The sequence below is a fragment of the Ursus maritimus genome, unplaced genomic scaffold (assembly GCF_017311325.1).
Source record: "Ursus maritimus isolate PB19 unplaced genomic scaffold, ASM1731132v1 scaffold_4, whole genome shotgun sequence".
Taxonomy (NCBI): Eukaryota; Metazoa; Chordata; class Mammalia; order Carnivora; family Ursidae; genus Ursus; species Ursus maritimus.
Window position 1 is genome coordinate 79,351,961 of NW_024426552.1, and position 18,663 is coordinate 79,370,623.

Below are 18,663 nucleotides of genomic sequence, written 5' to 3' on the forward strand. Positions count from 1 at the left end.
TGTTAACGCCATTCACATTGTTGTGCTACTGTCATCACCATCCATCCATAGAACTGTTTTCATGTTGCAGAACTAAAGCTCTGTGCTCATTAAACAATAACTCCTCATTCCCATCTGTCCTCAGCTCTGGCAACCAGCATTCTGGTCTATTCATGTCTGTTGTGTATCTTTTGAGAAATGGTCTATTTGACCACTAAAAAAAAATTTTTTTTAAGTTGTAGGAGTTCTTTATATATTCTGGATATCCATTTCTTACCGGATATATTATTTGCAAATATTTTCTCCCATTCCATGGGTTGCCTTTTCACTCTGTTGATAATGCCCTTTGATCCACAGAAGTTTTCACTTTGGTGAAGTACAATTTATCTGGGTTTTTTTTTTGTTGTTGTTACCTCTACTTTTGGTGTCTTATCCAAGAAATCATTGCCAAATCCAATGTCATGAGGTTTTTCTCCTATGTTTTCTTTCAACTTTTAAATGACACGTTTTTTTCCCTCTTTAGGTTCTATTACAGAGATGGCAAAATAATGGTAGGATATGTCCCCTGCCAGGTACCCTTGATACATGCACAGAGCTGGCCGTTTCTAGGCATTGCTAAAGAGTCAGGGCTCTGGTGATTGCATGCATCAATCTGGTGGATTAGAACACTTTGACAGTAAATCTTAGAGCCTTTTGTGCTTCTCAGCTGGGGTTACTTGTGGCTTAGTAATCAGAGCCGATTGTTCACTGCCACAAGTGTTGTTTATTTTTCTAGTTACTTTTGGATCTGGAGTCGTTGTTCTGAAAGTTGAGGGTTCTAAATGTGTTATAGGATAGCTGAAGTTTTTACTGTTCATGTCCTAGCTTGTTAGAAAATGACAGAATAACTAAAGGTCTGAGTTCTCTCCTATCTGTCCTCCCCCCAATCTTCACTATCACCTCCAGCGATAAAACTAGTTTCTATAGGTATAACAATCCCCTTTGTCTTCCAGGCTGAGAGTTGAGGAAAAAATATCCTATAAACTTTCTATAGCTCAGTCAAAACAGGCTGGGATTATTAAAAAGAAACTTCACTCAAAAACTTAAGGGAAGGAGTGCCTGGGTGGCTTAGTCCATTAAGCATCAGGCCCTTGATTCTGCTCAAGTTGTGGTCTCCAGCTGTGAGATTGAGCCCACTCTTGGGCTCCGTGCTCAGCCAGGAGTCTGCTTCTCTCTCTCTCTCCCTCTCTCCCTTCCTCCGCCCCATCTCCTGCTTGCATGTGCACGCGGGCTCTCCCACTCTCTCTCTCTAAAACAAACAAACAAACAAACAAACAAACAAACAAACAAACAAAATCTATCTTAAAAAAGAAACAAAACAAGAAGGGAGAGGGGAAAAAGTCATTGACACATATATACTCTACTTGGGCTGGGCCTTGATAAGGTGCTGGAGTTGGGCACCACCACCCCCTAGAGGTCATTGCTGTGTCGTGCACCAACCTTTTCTGCAATTACCTTAGACTTACTCAGGTACTTTGTTTTGTTTTAAGATTTTATTTATTTATTTGACAGGGAGAGAGAGAGAGAGAGAGAGCACAAGCAGAGAGAGCTGCAGGCAGAGGGAGTGGGAGAAGCAGGCTCCCTCCTGAGCAGGGAGCCCCATGCGGGGCTCAATTCCAGGACCCTGGGATCATGATCCGAGCAGAAGGCGGCCACCTAACTGACTGAGCCACCCAGGCACCCCTGAGACCAGTTTTCTTGAAGACATGAGCTTGAGCTTCATGGATGGGGAGAGAGCCATCTCTCTCTGGAGAGAGCCAGTAGGGTTCTTGAGACAGCATTGCCAAGAGAAAGAAAGTATGGCTAATGGATCGGCTTGATTATCAGAGTCTTGAATCCTGATGGAGCAGGGATAGTAGGAACAATGTGACATGATACCTTACCTGCTCTTTATTCAGTCTCCCCCAAGGGACATATATGCTCCTGGAGGGGGAGGGTTGTGGTGTGGAGGAGAGGAAGCAGATAGGGTGACCAACTGTCCCTGTTGTTCAGGAGTATCCCAATTTTAGCACTGAAATTCCTGCATCCTGGACTCAAGGAAACTCTCAGTCCTTGGCAAACTGGAATGTTTGGTTACCATAGAGACAGGTCACTAGGTGCCAACAGCTCTGCTGTGATAACTCCCTCCTAAAGAGCCTACCTGGAGAAATAATCAGAGCTTCCCCAATACCTGGACAAGAAGGAAATCCCGAGGCTGGTGGGCCAGAGGATGTTAGTAACACCATGGGCACTAACTGGTGGCAGAACCGCAAAACACCAAACACAAAAAAAGATAAAAGGCAGTCAGAGAGAAAATATATATTTTCTAATGGGGAACAAAAATTAGATTGATTTCACTAGAGCAAAAATGGAAGCCAGAAAATAGCATAACATCTTTATTTTATTTTATTCTATTTTAAAAAAGATTTTATTTATTTATTTGACAGAGTGAGAGAGAGCGAGCACAAGCAGGGGGAGCAGCAGGCAGAGGGAGAAGGAGAAGCAGGCTCCCCATGGAGCAGGGAACCCGAAGCAGGGCTTGATCCCAGGACCCTGGGATTATGACCTGAGCTGAAGGCAGACATTTAGCTGACTGAGCCACGCAAGCGCCCCAGCATAACATCTTTAAAGTGTTAAGAGAAAATATTGTCAGCCAAGAATTCCCTTCCCAGAGAAATTCTTTCAGGAACAAGGGTGAAATACATACATTTTTAGATCAACAAAAACATACAATTAATCATCAAAAGACCTTTTTAAATGGAACTTCTTAAGTTCTACCATCCAGGGCAGTACCCACTAGGCACATATGGCTATTTAAATTAAAATTATAAAATAAAAAATTCAGTGAGTACATTGCCACATTTCAAGTGCTCAATAATCACATATGGCCAGCAGCTTGTACATTGGACAATGCAGAAATTGATTATTTCCACCATTTTGAACAGCATATTGAATAGCACTGTTAAAAAATATACCTCAAGCAGAAGGAGAAAATTTCAGAACAAAGGTCTGAGATGCAGAGTGGAAGATCTAGTAAAAAAAAAAATTGTAAATGTGTTAGTAAATCTAAACAAATATTGATGATATAAAATAATATCAATGTCTAAATTGAGGGGGTTACCAAAGATACAGACATAGTGAAGAGAAGGGCCATATGCACCCCAATGTTCATAGCAGCATTGTCCACAATAGCTAAATCGTGGAAGGAGCCGAGATGCCCTTCAACGGATGACTGGATTAAGAAGTTGTGGTCCATATATACAATGGAATATTACTCAGCTATCAGAAAGAACGAATTCTCAACATTTGCTGCAACATGGACGGCACTGGAGGAGATAATGCTAAGTGAAATAACTCAAGCAGAGAAAGACAATTATCATATGATTTCTCTCATTTATGGAACATAAGAACTAGGAAGTTCAGTAGGGGAAGAAAGAGATAAAGAAGGGGGGGTAATCAGAAGGGGGAATGAAACATGAGAGACTATGGACTATGAGAAACAAACTGAGGGCCTCAGAAGGGAGGGGGATGGGGGAATGGGATAGACTGGTGAGGGGTAGTAAGGAGGGCACGTATTGCATGGTGCACTGGGTGTTACACGCAACTAATGAATCATCGAACTTTACATCGGAAACCAGGGATGTACTGTATGGTGACTAACATAATACAATAAAAAAAAATTAAAATAAAAAAAATAAATTGAGGGGGTTAAAAAAGAAAGAGCTAAACTGTACATATAAGTCAGGAAGGTGATGATTAGAGTTCAAACATTCTAAAATATTATTATTCATGTGAAAACTGGATCAAAAACTAAAATTCAACAATGTACTGTTTACAATCAACACATCTAAACATAAGGACTCAGAAAAGCTGAAAGTAAAAAGATGAAAAAAGGTACACGAGGCAAATACTGTTCAAAACAAATCTGTTGGTAAATTTTACTAGAAATTGAAATGGTCACCTTTAATTTGCCAGGAAGATAAAATATTTCAAATTCTGTGCACCTAAAAATGAAGCTTCAAAGCATATGAAGTAAAAATTGACAAAACTACAAGAAATAATTGACAAATCCACCATCGTAGTAAAAGATTTCAGGGGCGCCTGGGTGGCACAGCGGTTAAGCATCTGCCTTTGGCTCAGGGCGTGATCCTGGCGTTCTGGGATCGAGCCCCACGTTGGGCTCTTCCGCTGGGAGCCTGCTTCTTCCTCTCCCACTCCCCCTGCTTGTGTTCCCTCTCTCGCTGGCTGTCTCTGTCTCTGTCGAATAAATAAATAAAAAATCTTAAAAAAAAAGATTTTAAATCTCTCTCTCAGTATTTGGTAGATCAAAAAGATAAATGAATAAGGATACAGAAGACTTGAATATCACAATTAACCATATTGATTTAATAGATATAAACAGAACACCATTCAGTAAAGGAATAACACACATTATTTTTTAAAAAATGCTTTATTTATTTATTTTGACAGAGAGAGAGAGGCGAGAGAGTGAGAGCACAAGCAGGGGGAGTGGCAGGCAGAGGGAGAGGGAGAAGCAGGCTCCCCACTGAGCAGGGATCCTGATGCGGGGCTTGATCCCAGGACCCCGGGATCATGACCCGAGCCAAAGGCAGACATTCAACCGACTGAGCCACCCAGGGGCCCCAATAATACACATTATTTCCAGATTCCTGTGGAATGTTTGTGAACATTAACCACACATAAAGGAAATCTCAACAGATATCAAGGAATTGGTGTTATACAGACCCTTTCCTTGAAAAGTATGGTCCTTAGAGCATCTTCAGTATCACGTAAAAGCCTGTTAGAAATGTATAAGCTCAGTGGCACCTGGCTGGTCAGTTGGTAGATTGTGTGACTCTTGATCTCAGGGTCCTGAGTCTGAGGCCCACACTGGGCATGAAGCCTACTAAAAAAAAAAAAAAAAAAAAAAAAAAAAGTAAAAATTCTGGGCCCCCTCCAAATCTCCTGGGTCAAAATCTGCATTTTGACAAGATCCCCGGAGGATTCATGTGTACATTATAGTTTGACACCAAGCAGGTTTTCTTTTTCATTTTCCTTTTTTTTTTAAGTTTTATTTATTTAAGTAATCTCTACACCAAATGTGGGGCTCAAACTCATAACCCCAAGATTAAGGGTCACATGCTCTTCCAACCCAGCCAGCCAGGCACCCCATAAAAAGACCCTCCCCCTTTTTTTAATGTAAAGTCTTAAGCCCAACATGGGACTTGAACTCAAAACAACACGAAACATGTTTTCTAACCACAGTGTAATTAAGTTAGAAATCAATAACATGAAGATAATTAAGAAAATTCCATATATTTGGAAATTAAAAACACCTCTGAAAATAGTTACACATACATACATATATATATCATGTGTATATCATATGACATATGATCATATACATAGATATGATATTGTTTATTCCATCCCTGGACCCTGGGATCATGACCTGAGCCAAAGGCAGACGCTTAACTGACTGAGCCACCCAGTTACCCCTGAGTTAATTTTTTTAAAGCTTTTTTTATTCGTTTGAGAAAGAGAGAGAGAGAGAGTGCGTGAGCAAGAGCAGGAGCAAGGGGGAGGGGCAGAGGCAGAGGGAGAAGCAGGCTCCCCGATAAGCAGGGAGCTTGACAGGGGCTCCATCCCAAGACCCTGAGATCATGGCCTGAGCTGAAGGCAGATGCTTAGCTGACTGAGCCAACCAGGTGCCCCTCTTTGTCCACTTTGAGTTGTCTTGGTCCCTTTGTTTTTTTGTTTTTGTTTTTTTTTAAAGATTTATTTATTTGAGAGAGAGGGAGAGTGTGAGTGAGGGGAGGGGCAGAGGGAGAGAATCGTCAAGCGGTCTCCTGGCTGAGCGCAGAGCCTGCACAGGATTCAATCCTGGGACCCTGAGATCATGCATGACCTGAGCTGAAATCAAGAGCTGGCCGCTTAACTACCTGAGCCACCCAGGCGCCCCTATCTTGGTCCCTTTGTAAAAGATAAATTAATCATAAATGTTAGGGTTTATTTATGAGCTCTAAATTCTATTTCATTGATCTATATGTCTGTTCTTCTGTCAGCAACACACTATCTTGATTATTTTAGTTTGTAATAAGTTTTGAAATCAGGAAGCGTAGGACTACCAACTGTGTTCTCTTCCATAATTATTTTGGCTATTCTGAATCTCTTGCATTTTCATATGAATTTTATTTTATTTTATTTACTTTATTTTATTTTTTAAAGATTTTATTTACTTATTTGACAGAGAGAGAGAGTAAGAGAAGGATCACAAGCAGGGGGAGTGGGAGAGGAAGAAGCAGGCTCCTAGTGGAGGAGCCCGATGTGGGGCTCGATCCCAGAATGCTGGGATCACGCCCTGGGCCGAAGGCAGACGCTTAACGACTGCGCCACCCAGGCACCCCTCATATGAATTTTAGAATCAACTTGTCAATTTCTACAAAAAAGGCAGCTAGGATTTTGATGAGGATTATGTTGAATCTGTAGGTTAATTTGGGAAATAATGCCATCTTCATGTATTAAGTTTTCCAAGTCTAGAACATGATATATGTTTCCATTTATTTAGATCTTCTTTAATTTTTTCAGCAGTGTTTTGTAGTTTTCAATATATAAGTCTTATACTTCTTTTGTTAGGTTTATTCCTAAATGTCTTGTTTTTTATGATTTCTAATTTCATTTTCAGGTTATTGCTAATGCATATAAATATAATGCCTTTTGTATATTGATTTTGTATCCTATAACCTTGCCGAACTCATTTACAGTCATACTTTTTTTTATTGCGCTTAGCTTTATTGCACTTCACAGATACTGTTTTTTACAAATTGAAGGTTCATGACAATCGTATGCGAGCAAGCCTATCAGCACCATTTTTCAAACAGTGTTCACTCACTTTGTGTCTCTGTCGCATTTTGGTAATTCTCTCAATATTTCACGCTTTTTCATGGTTGTATTTGTTATGGTGATCTGTGATTAGTGATCTTTGATGTTGCTATTATAATTGTCTTGGGGTGCCACAAGCTGTGCCCATATAAGTTGGCAAACTTAATAAATGTGTATGTTCTGATTGCTCCACCAACTGGATATACGCCTGTCTCTCTCCCTTTCCTCTGGATTCCCTATTCCTTCAGGCACAACAATATTGAAATTAGGCCAATGCCTTTAAGTGTTCAAGTGAAAGGAAGAGTCCTACTTCTCTCACTTTAAACCAAAAGCTGGAAATGATTCAGCTTAGTGAGAAATGCATGTCAAAAGCTGAGACAGGTCAAAAGCTGGGCCTCTAAACAGTTATCCAAGTTATGAATGCAAAGGAAAAGTTCTTGCGGCACCTGGGTGGTGCAGTTGGCTAAGTGTTGGACTCTTGGTTTCGGCTTGGGTCGTGATCTCAGGTTTGTAAGATTGAACCCCACATCGGGTTCTGCAGTCAGTGGGGAGTCGGCCTGGGTTTCTCTCTCCCTCTACCTCTGCCCCTTTCCCCTGAGCAAACACACATACTCTCTCTCAAATAAATAAATAAATAAATAATTCTTTGAAAAGTTCTTAAAGAAAATGAAAAGTGCTACTACAGTGAAACACATGAATGATAAGAAAGTAAAACAGCTTTACTGCCAATATGGAGAAAGTTTGAGTGGTCTGGATAGAAGATCAAATCAGCCACAGCATTCCCTTAAGCCAAAGCCTAATCCAAAGCAAGGCCCTAACTCTTCTCAATTCTGTGTAGACTGAGAGAGGCAAGGAAGCTGCCGCAGAAAAATGTGAAGCTAGCAGAGGTTGGTTCATGTGGAGTAAGGAAAAAAGCCATCTCCATAACACATATGTACAAGGTATGGCAGCAATTGCTGATGCAGAAGCTGCAGCAAGTTATCCAGAAGATGTAGCTGAGATAATTCATGAAGATGGCTCCCCTACACAACAGATTTTCAAGGTAGAGGAAACAGCCTTCTATTGGAAGAAGATGCTACCTAGGACTTTCGTAGCTAGAGAGGAAAAGTCAATGCCTGGCTTCAAAGCTTCAAAGGACAGGCTGTCTCTCTTATAAAGGGCTAATGCATCTGGTGACTTTAAGTTGAAGCCAATGATCATTTACCATTCCAAAAATCCTAAGGCCTTTAAGAATTATGCTAAATCTGCTCTACTTTTGCTCTATAAATGGAACAACAAAGCCTGGATGACACATCTGTTTACTAAGTATTTTAAGCACACTATTGAGACCTACTGCTCAGGAAAAAATATTTCTTTCAAAATGTTACTGCTCATTGACCGTGTGTCTGGTCACCAAGAGCTCTGTCAGAGATGTACAATGAGATTGATGTTTTCATGCTTGCTAACACAACATCCATTCTGCAGCCCATGTGTCAAAAAGTAATTTTGACTTTCAAATCTTACTATTTAAGAAATACATTTTATAAGGCTGTAGCTGCCATAGATAATGATTCCTCTGATGGATTTGGATAAATTGAAAACCTCTGGAAAGGATTCACCATTCTAGATGCCATTAGGAATATTTGTGATTCATTGGAAGAGGTCAAAATATCAGCATTAACAGCAGTTTGGAAGAGGTTGATTGCAGCCCTTATGGATAACATGGAGGGGTTCAAGACTTCAGTGGGAGAAGTAACTGCAGGTGTAGTGGAAATAGCAAGAGACCTGGAATTAGAAGTGGAGCCTGAAGATGGGACTGAATTGCTGTGACCTCATGATAAAACTAACGGATGAGGACTTGCTTCTTATGGATGAGCAGAGGAAGTGGTTTCTTGAAATGTAATCTACTTCTGGTGAAGATGCTATGAAGATTGTCGAGATGACAACAAAGGATTTAGAATATTACCAAACTTAGGATTTGAGAGGACTAACTCCAATTTTGAAAGAAGTTCCACTGTGGGTTAAATGCTATCAAACAGCATCGAATGCTACAGAGAAATTGCTGTGAAAGGAAGAGTCAATGGATGTGGCAAACTTTATTGTTGTCTTCGAGAAATTGCTGCAGCCACCCCAGCTTTCAGCAACTACCACCCTGCGCAGTCAGCAGCCATAAGCATTGAGGCAAGATCCTCCAAAGCCAAAAGATTACAACTTGTTGAAATCTCAGATGATGGTTTTAGCATAAAGTACTTTTAAATTAAGGTATGTACATTTTTTTAAAGATTTATTTATTTAATTGAGAGAGAGCATGAGTTGGAGGGGAGCAGAGGGATAGGGAGAAGCAGACTCCCCGCTGAGCAGGGAGCCTGATGTCGGGCTTGATCCCAGGACCCTGAGATCATGACCTGAGCTGAAGGCAGATGCTCAACCGACTAAAATAGCTATAATGCTATTGCACACTCAGTAGACTACAGTATAGTGTAAAAAAACCTTTTATATCTACTAGGAAACCAAAAAAACTCATTGACTCATTTTATTGCGATATTTGCTTTATTATGGTGGTCTGGAACCTAACCTGCAATATCTCTGCAGTACGCCTGTACAGTAATGAAAAATATGAATAAAAGAATCTACAAGTAGTCTTTTAAAATGCCTAAGATGGGCACCTGGGTGGCTCAGTACATTAAGCGATCAGCTCTTGGTTTCAGCTCAGGGGTCCTGGGATTGAGCCCTGTGTCGGGCTCTGTGTTCAACACAGAATCTGCTGGAAATTATCTCCCTCTCTCTCTCTCTCTCTGCTCCTCCCCTGCTCATGCTCATTCTCTCTCTAAAATAAAAATAAATAAAATCTAAAATAAAATAAAATAAAATGTCTAAGAAAATTAAAACTTCCCAGACAGGACTGTTGTCACATTGGACTTGAAGGTAAGAGAATAGTCTGTTATGACATCAAAATTTTTTCACAGGCAGAGGGATGCACAGGTGATATTTTAAAACTATCAGTCCTGAATAGTTAATTTGCTACCTGAAAACATGATAAAGAACCAGAGATCTCTGCAGAATGATTTATTGGGACAAGTAAGCAAGCAGAGGAGGTGGGGCTACTATGGAGAAGACATAAGGGAAGACTAGAACCACATGAAAAAACTGAGGGAAGTCTACAGAATGCAGATACAAGAGGAAAATGTTGAGACTGATCAGTGGAGCTGGATTGAGATGCATGGAATGCAGCAGGGAACTGGTCATCTGGGCTGTGACAGTTGATACTCAACAAGGCAAAAACCTGACTAGTCTCTGGAAGCCAGAAGAAGTTCTGGGCTGGAATCTGTAAAAGCAGATAGACATCATGCCTAGGTGTTCCAGAGGATGATGACTGTGACCACGGAGGTGGCCATGAAGAGCAGGTAGAGGCAGAAGAGCAGGGTGTCCATTATGTGGCTGAACTTCACCCACAGGTCGACCAAGTGCTGCTTCTGAGTCTCATCTTCCTGCTGGACCCTTGTTGATCCAAGACACTCGTTTAACTCTGCCTCTCTGGGACCTGACACCTTGACCACCAACTCCACAGGCTCCTTCACACCTACAGAGAGACAGAGACTCAGCCAGGACCATGAAGTTCACCTGGGGAGGAAGGGGGACAGGGAAGGAGACAGGAGCGGAGAAATGACTGTGTGGGAAGAGGAAACGTGTGCAGTGCTGGACCCTTACCAGGCAGGTGGGCAGAGGGGAGGCCGAGGCCTTTATTTCTCTTCTGGGGTGCAGTGGGATAGCATTTCCTTGGACTGGTGCAGCAGAGGAGCAGAGAATGAAGCCACTGAGGCATGGGTGGGGGCTGGGTTGTGGCCAGGTGCAGCAGATAGGTGATGAAGATGGTCTCCAGCAGGCTGACCACCATCAGGGACAGACACAGGGCAAAGTAGACACCTGGAGGAAAGGTAGGCCTACATGTGGGCCAGAGGCACAAACCTAGGACTTCTCTCTTCCAATCCTATCCTGGCAAGCAGAGAGCCTCCTTTTCCCAGTATATCTCCCTTCCCTGAGCTAGTTCAGTCAGTCCTTCCCACCCTTCTTTTCCCAAAGTCTGGAGAGGCCATACTGATAAGGGGGGTGCCGCTGGTGGGGAGTAAGTCATTCATCATGAGCAGGAAGACGTTATAGCCCAGCAGAAGGGTTATCTTGAATGGGGCACGATTCCCGCTTTCTGCTGGCAGGTAGAAGCTGACGGCATCGATAGCAATCAGAAAGCCACTGGGCAACAGAAGGTTTATGATGTAGAGTCTGGGCCTGCGCCTGATGGCCACCTTGGGAGAGGAAAGAAAGGGAAGTGGATAAGGGATTTGGAGGCTGCCAGGAATAGTAGTGATTGTGTCTCTGCCTTTCTTGTTGGTCTGATATCACCCTGAGATCTGGAGGTATGCAGAATGTAGCTTCATAATTAAGTATAGAACCTGCCATGGGTGAGTTAGGCCAGAGCAGTGAGCTTTAGGAAAAAGAGTGTGTCTGGGTAGCCAAGAGAGAAGGTTCAGAACTGGCAGAAGTAAAACTGAGAAACCCTGAAACTTGGGAGATACCCACTTGGTGGAGATTCTAGGTAAGGGTAGACGCAAGCAAGGAAGGAAAAAGCAAGGGCCTCTGAACTCACATAGAACGTGATCTGATCATATAGACTGGTGCCCAGGGACATCTTTGGGGTGGCCTTGTTGATGCCCAGGAGCTCCCACTCTCCATGGGTTTGAACGATGTCCCGGGATGTGTCTGCTATTTCCCACACTTCTTTCTCCATGCCGAGCAACATGTTCTCCACTGAAAGGTAGATCCAGATCATTTCCCAAGGATACAGTTTCCTGTTGACTCAACTGCTCTCTCTTTTTCCATCCTTTCATTAAACACGTATTTTTGAGTATCTACCATATGACAGAAACTTTGAAAGAGCTTGGAATGGTAATCAACAAGATAGATTTGGGTTCTGCCTTTATGGAAAATATTTAAATATCCATAGAGCCTTAATCTTTGCTCCACCCATACACCTTGATTACCATTTGTTTATAATTTATTTATATTTTATTTTCTGTTGTTTTATTTGTTGCTCTCATTCACCTACATCCCCGAGGCTCCATTGCAACTTACCTGTGTAAAGGAATGAGCTGAAGGTGAGCGTGCAGTTCTGCTGGTCAAAAGGGAAGTAGAAGATGTCCAGGCTGCAGATGCTGGCCACCTTCATGGGTTTCTTATATCTGATGCGACCTTCATTACTTATATATGCTGTGAGGCCTTTTGGGGTCTTATCTACATCCATGCTGTGAGAGAAATGGGATGAGATGCAGGTGTTATGGTTTTTCTTCCTACCTTTCTGGTCATTTCTCAGTCATTTAAGACCGTTTGTAGTGGCTCCAATGGTAGACTGTAAATTCTACTGATTTCAGAAAATGGGGCTTCCCTCTGCCTTTTCCCAGCCCTTAACACATACAACTCAACGATGAAAATGTCTGGGAGCCACAGGTTCTTGGTTGCCACACTGATCTTCGTGATGCCCTCACACTCCTCTGGGTTCCATCTGATAAATGGGTTATCCCAGACCTAGAGCCCAGGTGCAGGAGAGGTGAGAGCCTGATATGAATTGAGGCTATTTTTTCCTGTCCTTTGATTTTTCTTTTAAAAAAGTTATGAAATATTTCATGCACATAAAAAGTATATAAAATAATATAATAAACATGTGTTTCTATCACTCAACTTTGTGAAATAAATATTTTGATAAATTTACTTTGGCCTTTTTTTAAGAAATAAGAATTACAGATAGAATTGAAGCACTCTGCATTCATTTCTTCATAAATTTTTGATCCCTCTCCTTTCCCATTTCTGTGAGAAATTACTGGTGATCAGAGAAATCCTTTCCTTTCTTCAGTAGGAATGAGATTCAGAGATGAAAGATCAGTAACTTAGCCTCTCTGAGCTAGAATTTCCTTAGTGTGAAATAAGGAGATTAGTAGGTATCAAATAAAATAAGGCTTATCAATGGATTTTGAAACTGTAATGTTGTTCATAGGTATTATATATTAGTATCTAGCATGGCTTCAGCTGTCTTCCAGACCCCTTTCACCAGTCTTTATTGCAAGGAGAACTTGAACAAGAGCCCCTGGGTTCTTTGAAGCCAAGAGTCTTAGTGGTCTTCCTCTCCTTGGCAGGTGCCAGGCACCACCCTCCCTTGTCTCTGGGATGACCCTTCCAAACTCCCTTTTCCAAGTCTGGCAACCTTCTTTGAAAACTGTTTTCAAGGATTGTCTAATTCCGGGTGGGCTTGTTTAGTCTCAGGACACTTTCAACCGCAGCTGCAGTTTGTGGAACTACAGCCACAACAGAGGGCTCTATGCACATTAAATAAAGACTTGTACTAGGTCAGTGCTTCTCAACTCTCACTTTGCATGTAAAACACCTGGGGATCATACTAAACTGTAGATTCTGATTCAGTAGGTTGGGTGACTAACTCATCCTAATTTGCTCAGGATTTTGCTGGTTTTTGCATTGAAAATTCCATGTCCTGAGAATTCCTCAGTCTTGGGCATGTTGGGATGGTTGATTATGCTGGGTGGGACCCAAAATTGAGTGCATTTCTAGTCTTCTAGGTGGTGCAATCAACCAGTGCTGCCCATTTGGGAACTACACGTTGAGAGCAAGATTAGGTGATCATTACTATTATTCCTCTCCTCTCTCCTTCCCTTCAGCCATGCTTTTCAAATTGGAAACTTATTTCATTTACTTCCATTTTCCCCCTCTTGTTTTCTAATTAATGCACTTAAGATATAAACTGTCTACTGAGTTATACTTTGGCTATATTCATTGATTTTCATTTGTAGAGCTCTTCATTTCTAATTAGTTCATAATTTCTATTTAATTGTTTTATTTTCTCTTTTTTTTTAAAGATTTATTCATTTATTTGAGAGAGAGAGAGAGAGAGATAGCTCACCAGTGCACACACCGTGGGGAGAGGCAGAGGGAGAGGGAGAGTCTCAAGCAGACCTTGAGCTGAGTGTGGAGCCTGATGCAGGGCTCGATCTCACAGCCCTGAGAGCACAACCTGAGCTGAAACCAAGAGTAGGATGCTTAACTGACTATGCCACCCAGGTGCCCCTGTTTTATTTTCTCTTTAGCCCAAAGTAGTTTGGGGTTTTATTAAAAACCCCAATTAAACTTGGGAAGTTTAATTTTAAATTCCCAAGAAATAAGGTTTTCTTGGGGAGTGCTTTTTCTGGTTAGTTTCATTTTCTTGTACTGTGATCAGATGTGGTCTAGATACTTTCTGCTTTCTCAACTTTATTGAGATCTTCTTTGTGGCCAAAAATAGGGTCAGTGTGGGACAATATTCCATTTGTGTCAGAAGGGATTATGCATGTTCATTGGCACAAAGTTTGATGTTATTAAATCAAGTTTCTCTCTCTCTCTCTCTCTCTTCCTTTTTTAAAGTAGGCTCCACACCCAGCCTGGAGCTCAATGCGGGGCTTGAACTCAGGAACCTGAGATCAAGACCTGAGCCAATATCAAGAGTTGGATGCTCAACCAACTGAACCACCCAGGCACTCCTAAATCAAGTTTCTTAATTGTGCTGTTAAAAATCACAATATGTTTATTCTTTTTCTACTTGATTTTTGAAAGCAGTATATTGAAGCCTCTAACCATAATTGTAGATTTTTCAATTTCTCTATCATGTATTTCAAAGATATGTTGTAAGGTACAACATATCTTTAAGGTACATAAAGGTCATAATTATATCTTTGTTTAACATCGTTTCTGACTGTAAATGAAGGGAAAGAATAAACAGTATTGGCCATACCATTTCCAGCCACAGGAATGATGACAAGAGCTGTAGTTGTTCATCCTGTCAAAAGAATTTCCTATTTCCAATATGATGCTGGTAAGAAGTCTGTCCATTCCTCCCACTCCCCACTTCTGTTTACCAACCCCCAAGATATGTAAAACTGGTACTACGATCAAGGCCAACATGTAGGTCAAGGACAAAAGCTTGATTAAAACAGATGTTTTGGGCCATGGTGGGAGAATTCACAGGAGGACTTCTCAACACTGACTGTATCTTAAAATCACTTGAGGAGCTTAACAATACCAAAGTCTGGGTTCCATCCAATCAGAACCTCTGGGAGTGGAGCCTGAATAGTGGCATGCAGCCAGGGTAGAGAAACACTGGGTGAGAAGAAAAGAAATTCTCTTCTATGTGCTCTTATATCTCATCTTGCTGAAACAGACACAATTTCTTTGAGATCCCCATTGGGCAAATGCCAGATAGCAGTGATGGAGGAAGCTGCAATGCGGACAAAGGCTTTTGGGGTTGACTTGCCAGGGTGGGGAAAAAATTAAGGGCTAGAGGGGTCAGCACTCACCACATCTAGGATGGCAGACATAGTGAAAGAGATGTTGACTAGGGTGGGGATACTGAAGTTGGTGACTGGACGGAAGGCCTTCCTGTCGAACACTGAATCCAGAACAGTGGGGTACATCCCATGCTGGCCAGACCCTGAGCAGTTGTTGATGAAGGTACTGCTCCTTCCTGTAGTGGACATAGAATGTGTGAGGAGAGGGAGAGAAGTCTCATTTTGTCTATATGAGAGGGCCCTATGAAAGGATCTTGGGGGTAGCCTGTGATAATAACGATAGCTAACATTTATTGAGCATTGACTATGTGCCAGGTAGAGTCTAAGCCCTTTAAACAAATTACCTTATTTAATCCTCCCAAGCCCCTATAAGGTGGAAATTATTTTTATCCTTATGTAATAAATGAGTCAACTGAGATGTAATAAGAGGAATTAAATTCCTGATGTCAAATATTTAAGGGGCAGAAACCGACTTGATCTGAACCCCAATTTGTTTGATGCTGCTGCAGCATACACCCCCAATGATGAGATAGAGAATGAGGGAGGAGGATCACCAAGAGAGGCCCAGATGCTGGGTGCTGCCCAACAAGGCCAGGGAGCATGGGTTGGGCTGGAAGGCAAATGATGGAAGCTAATGTGGTAAGCTGAGTTAGGGCTCTGGCCTTCTTCTAATCTTTCTGTTTCCATGCAAAGCATGCCCAAATCTATATGCAAACTGACCCCTGGGACAGTGATAGCCATTGGATAGGATTCCATGGGGGGGGGGCAGAGGGATGCCCAAAGAGAATGCACCTATTTCACCTTTGCTGCCCCAAATTTCCTTCCTTCCCCTATTTTGCTGCACAACCTTCTATCAGTTTTCTAGTTTGAGGCTTTCGAAGTGTTGCCTTCCCCTCTTTTCTGACTAATAAATATTCCAATTTTCTACTGGTAGAAATTTATTAGAGTAACAACAACCTGGAATGAGAGAGGATTGTGTCCCGAAAACATCAAGCCTTATCCATTCCTGGAGTCACAGTGCTGTCCGGGCAAATCCTTGAATCATTCTATGAGCAATGAATATTCACTTGTCAAGCATGGTCTGTGAGTGACCAGAGGAACGTTTCTAATGTTTTCTACTGAGTAGACTAGGTGTGCAATTTGTTCCTCTTTCTTGTACTGGCCTCTAAAGCCACCTCTCATACAGCCCTCCTCTATTTCCCCCTATCTAGAAGTTATATGACAACCTAAGGGGGAGAGATGACATTTATTGATACCTATCAAATGCCAGGCAGCCACTGTGCTACTCACTTTCTCTCATTGCATCCTCACAACTCTGCAAGGTAGGTCCTGTTTTACAAATGAGGAAACTGTAGCTCAGAGAAGTCAAGCAATTTGCCCAAGGTTACATAAGGAGCCAAGTAAGGGACCAAGATTCAAATCCAGGTTCATCTGTCTCCAAATCCCATGTTCTTTCCACTCTCCCATGTTAACTCCCTGAAGGAGTAGCACACTCCATCTTCACTCTCCACCTACTACCTTCTGGCATCTTACCTAACCTAGGGCACTTGGATCCTGTAGGTGGGTGGGGAAGTTATGGCTAAAAGTGAGCACTTTGCTACAATAGGGTGGATTTCATAGCTGTAGAGAAAAAGAGTCATGCCTGGGTATAGAAAGATGAATGGACATATGGGCTAAATGGAAGAGCAAACAATCAGGGATGGTTCATGGGAAGAGAAATAGAAGTGTTCCTGTGTGGCACATCTCTGGAAGGATATTTTCTGTCTTTCAGAGAAGGAATGTCCATCAGGCATTATTATAACAAAGTTATGAAATAATGCCCATTTTAGATAATCTCTGGGAGTTGGAAATTTGTAAGAAGTTTCTAGGTGTTTACAGAGAGTCTTTGCTTTTCCCCCTGTTGTTGCCCCCTTCTTACCTTGAAGTAGAAGACTGAGAACAAGGAAGAAGGGATATCTCTCTTTGTGGAACCAGCTTCCTTCCATCTTCTTTGTTCTTCTAAATTCTTCTCCGGGAGTGTACCAGCACCCAGGAATCCCTGGATTAAAGGATCACAGGCCACACCTAGAGTCTAATTTTGAATACTGATAGCATTGGTTGACCACTGACATTTGTTACCTTCCTGGAAAGAGAGTTCTGGTTGTCTTGTTCTTGCCCATGCTGGAGGCTTTGTTTGCTTTTAAGACTTTCTTTCTTACATATTTCACTACAATGTGTATGTATGGTTGTAGATTAGTTGATATGTATCACATTCAGACCTTTGTGTGATCTCTCAATCTGAATCTTCAATTCTGGAAAATTCTCAGCCATTTAAAAAATATTTTGCCTCCATTTTTTTCTCTTATTAGATATATATTGGATCATTTCCCTTTACCTTACATGCCTTTAACCTCTTGTATTAGTTTCCCACTACTGTTGTAACAAATCATAAACTTAGTTTTAAAAAACACAGATTTATTATTTTACAGTTCTGTAGGCCAGAAGTCTGAAGAGTCTCATTGAGCTAAAATCAAAGTTTTGCCAGGGCTGTATTCCTTCTGGAGGCTCTAGGAGCAAATTCATTTCCTTGTCTTTTCCACTTTTTAGAGGCTGCCTGCATTCCTTGGTCATGGTCCCATTTTTCCATCTTTAAAGCCAGCAACATTGGCAAGTCTTTTTCACACTGCCATCTCTCTGCTTCCCATGCTCTTCTCTCTCCTCTTTCACTTTCAAGAACCCCTATGATTACAATAAGCCCACCTGGATAATCCAGGATACTCTCCCTATATCAAGGTCAGCCAATTAGCCAAATTAATTCCATCTGCAACCTTAATTCACCTTTTCCCATTTGACATATTCACAGGTTCCAGACATTAGGATGTGGATGTCCTTGGGGGATCATTATTCTGCCTAACATACCCCTCTTTCATATTTTCCATCCATTTATCTATGTCCCTAGTAATTCTTTCAGATCTACTTTCCAGGTAAATTTTCTTCTCAATTATATTTAAACTATTGTCTAATCTGTCCACTGAGTTTTCCATTTCAGTGATTATATTTTTTGTTTAAGTTCTACTTGGTTCTTTTAAGAAACCAATCTTTTTGGTTCTTTCCTTTCTTCCCCTTTCTCTCCCCTTCCTTCCTTCCTTCCTTCCTTCCTTCCTTCCTTCCTTCCTTCCTTCCTTCCTTCCTTCCTCTCTCTTTCTCTCTTTCTTTCTTGTACTGTTCTTTCATTTTGGTTTCTAATATTTCTTTAATCTTTTCTTATTTGGAACTGTTAAAGCAAAACCAAACTGGAGGATACAGTTTGAATATATTCCTAGACCAAACACTCATAATCATGCAACCAAAACTTAAAACTGTCCCGATTTCCCCAAATGTTTACTCTGACCTCAAACAAAAGTTAAGATTTCTTCATCTCAGCATGACCTTAAAGCTTCCTAGCCAT

General features: G+C 41.5%; 1 protein-coding gene across 2 annotated transcripts; it reads right to left on the bottom strand.

Annotated features, from left to right (window-relative positions):
* Positions 1-10,208: 10,208 nt before the first annotated feature.
* Positions 10,209-17,221, bottom strand: LOC103676088 (5-hydroxytryptamine receptor 3E). Of its 2 annotated transcripts, XM_008705258.1 has the most exons (9): positions 17,155-17,221; positions 15,246-15,412; positions 14,684-14,728; positions 12,326-12,435; positions 11,986-12,155; positions 11,501-11,661; positions 10,955-11,159; positions 10,567-10,782; positions 10,209-10,438 (listed from the first exon to the last, which is right to left on the bottom strand). In XM_008705258.1, exons 1-9 carry the CDS (start codon positions 17,219-17,221, stop codon positions 10,209-10,211), a joined length of 1,371 nt encoding a protein of 456 aa, XP_008703480.1. The 2 variants fall into 2 exon arrangements, with proteins under 2 accessions (XP_008703480.1, XP_008703481.1); XM_008705259.1 differs by lacking the exon at positions 14,684-14,728.
* Between the last annotated feature and the right edge of the window lie 1,442 nt (positions 17,222-18,663).

Coding starts and splice junctions, on each gene's coding strand:
- LOC103676088 (XM_008705258.1), bottom strand. CDS start 17,221: ATGGAAGGAAGCTGGTTCCACAAAGAGAGATATCCCTTCTTCCTTGTT. Junction 11,160..11,500: donor ATGATCAGATCACGTTCTAT/GTGAGTTCAGAG, acceptor TCCTCTCCCAAG/GTGGCCATCAGGCGCAGGCC. Junction 10,439..10,566: donor CCCCTCTGCCCACCTGCCTG/GTAAGGGTCCAG, acceptor GTCTCTCTGTAG/GTGTGAAGGAGCCTGTGGAG.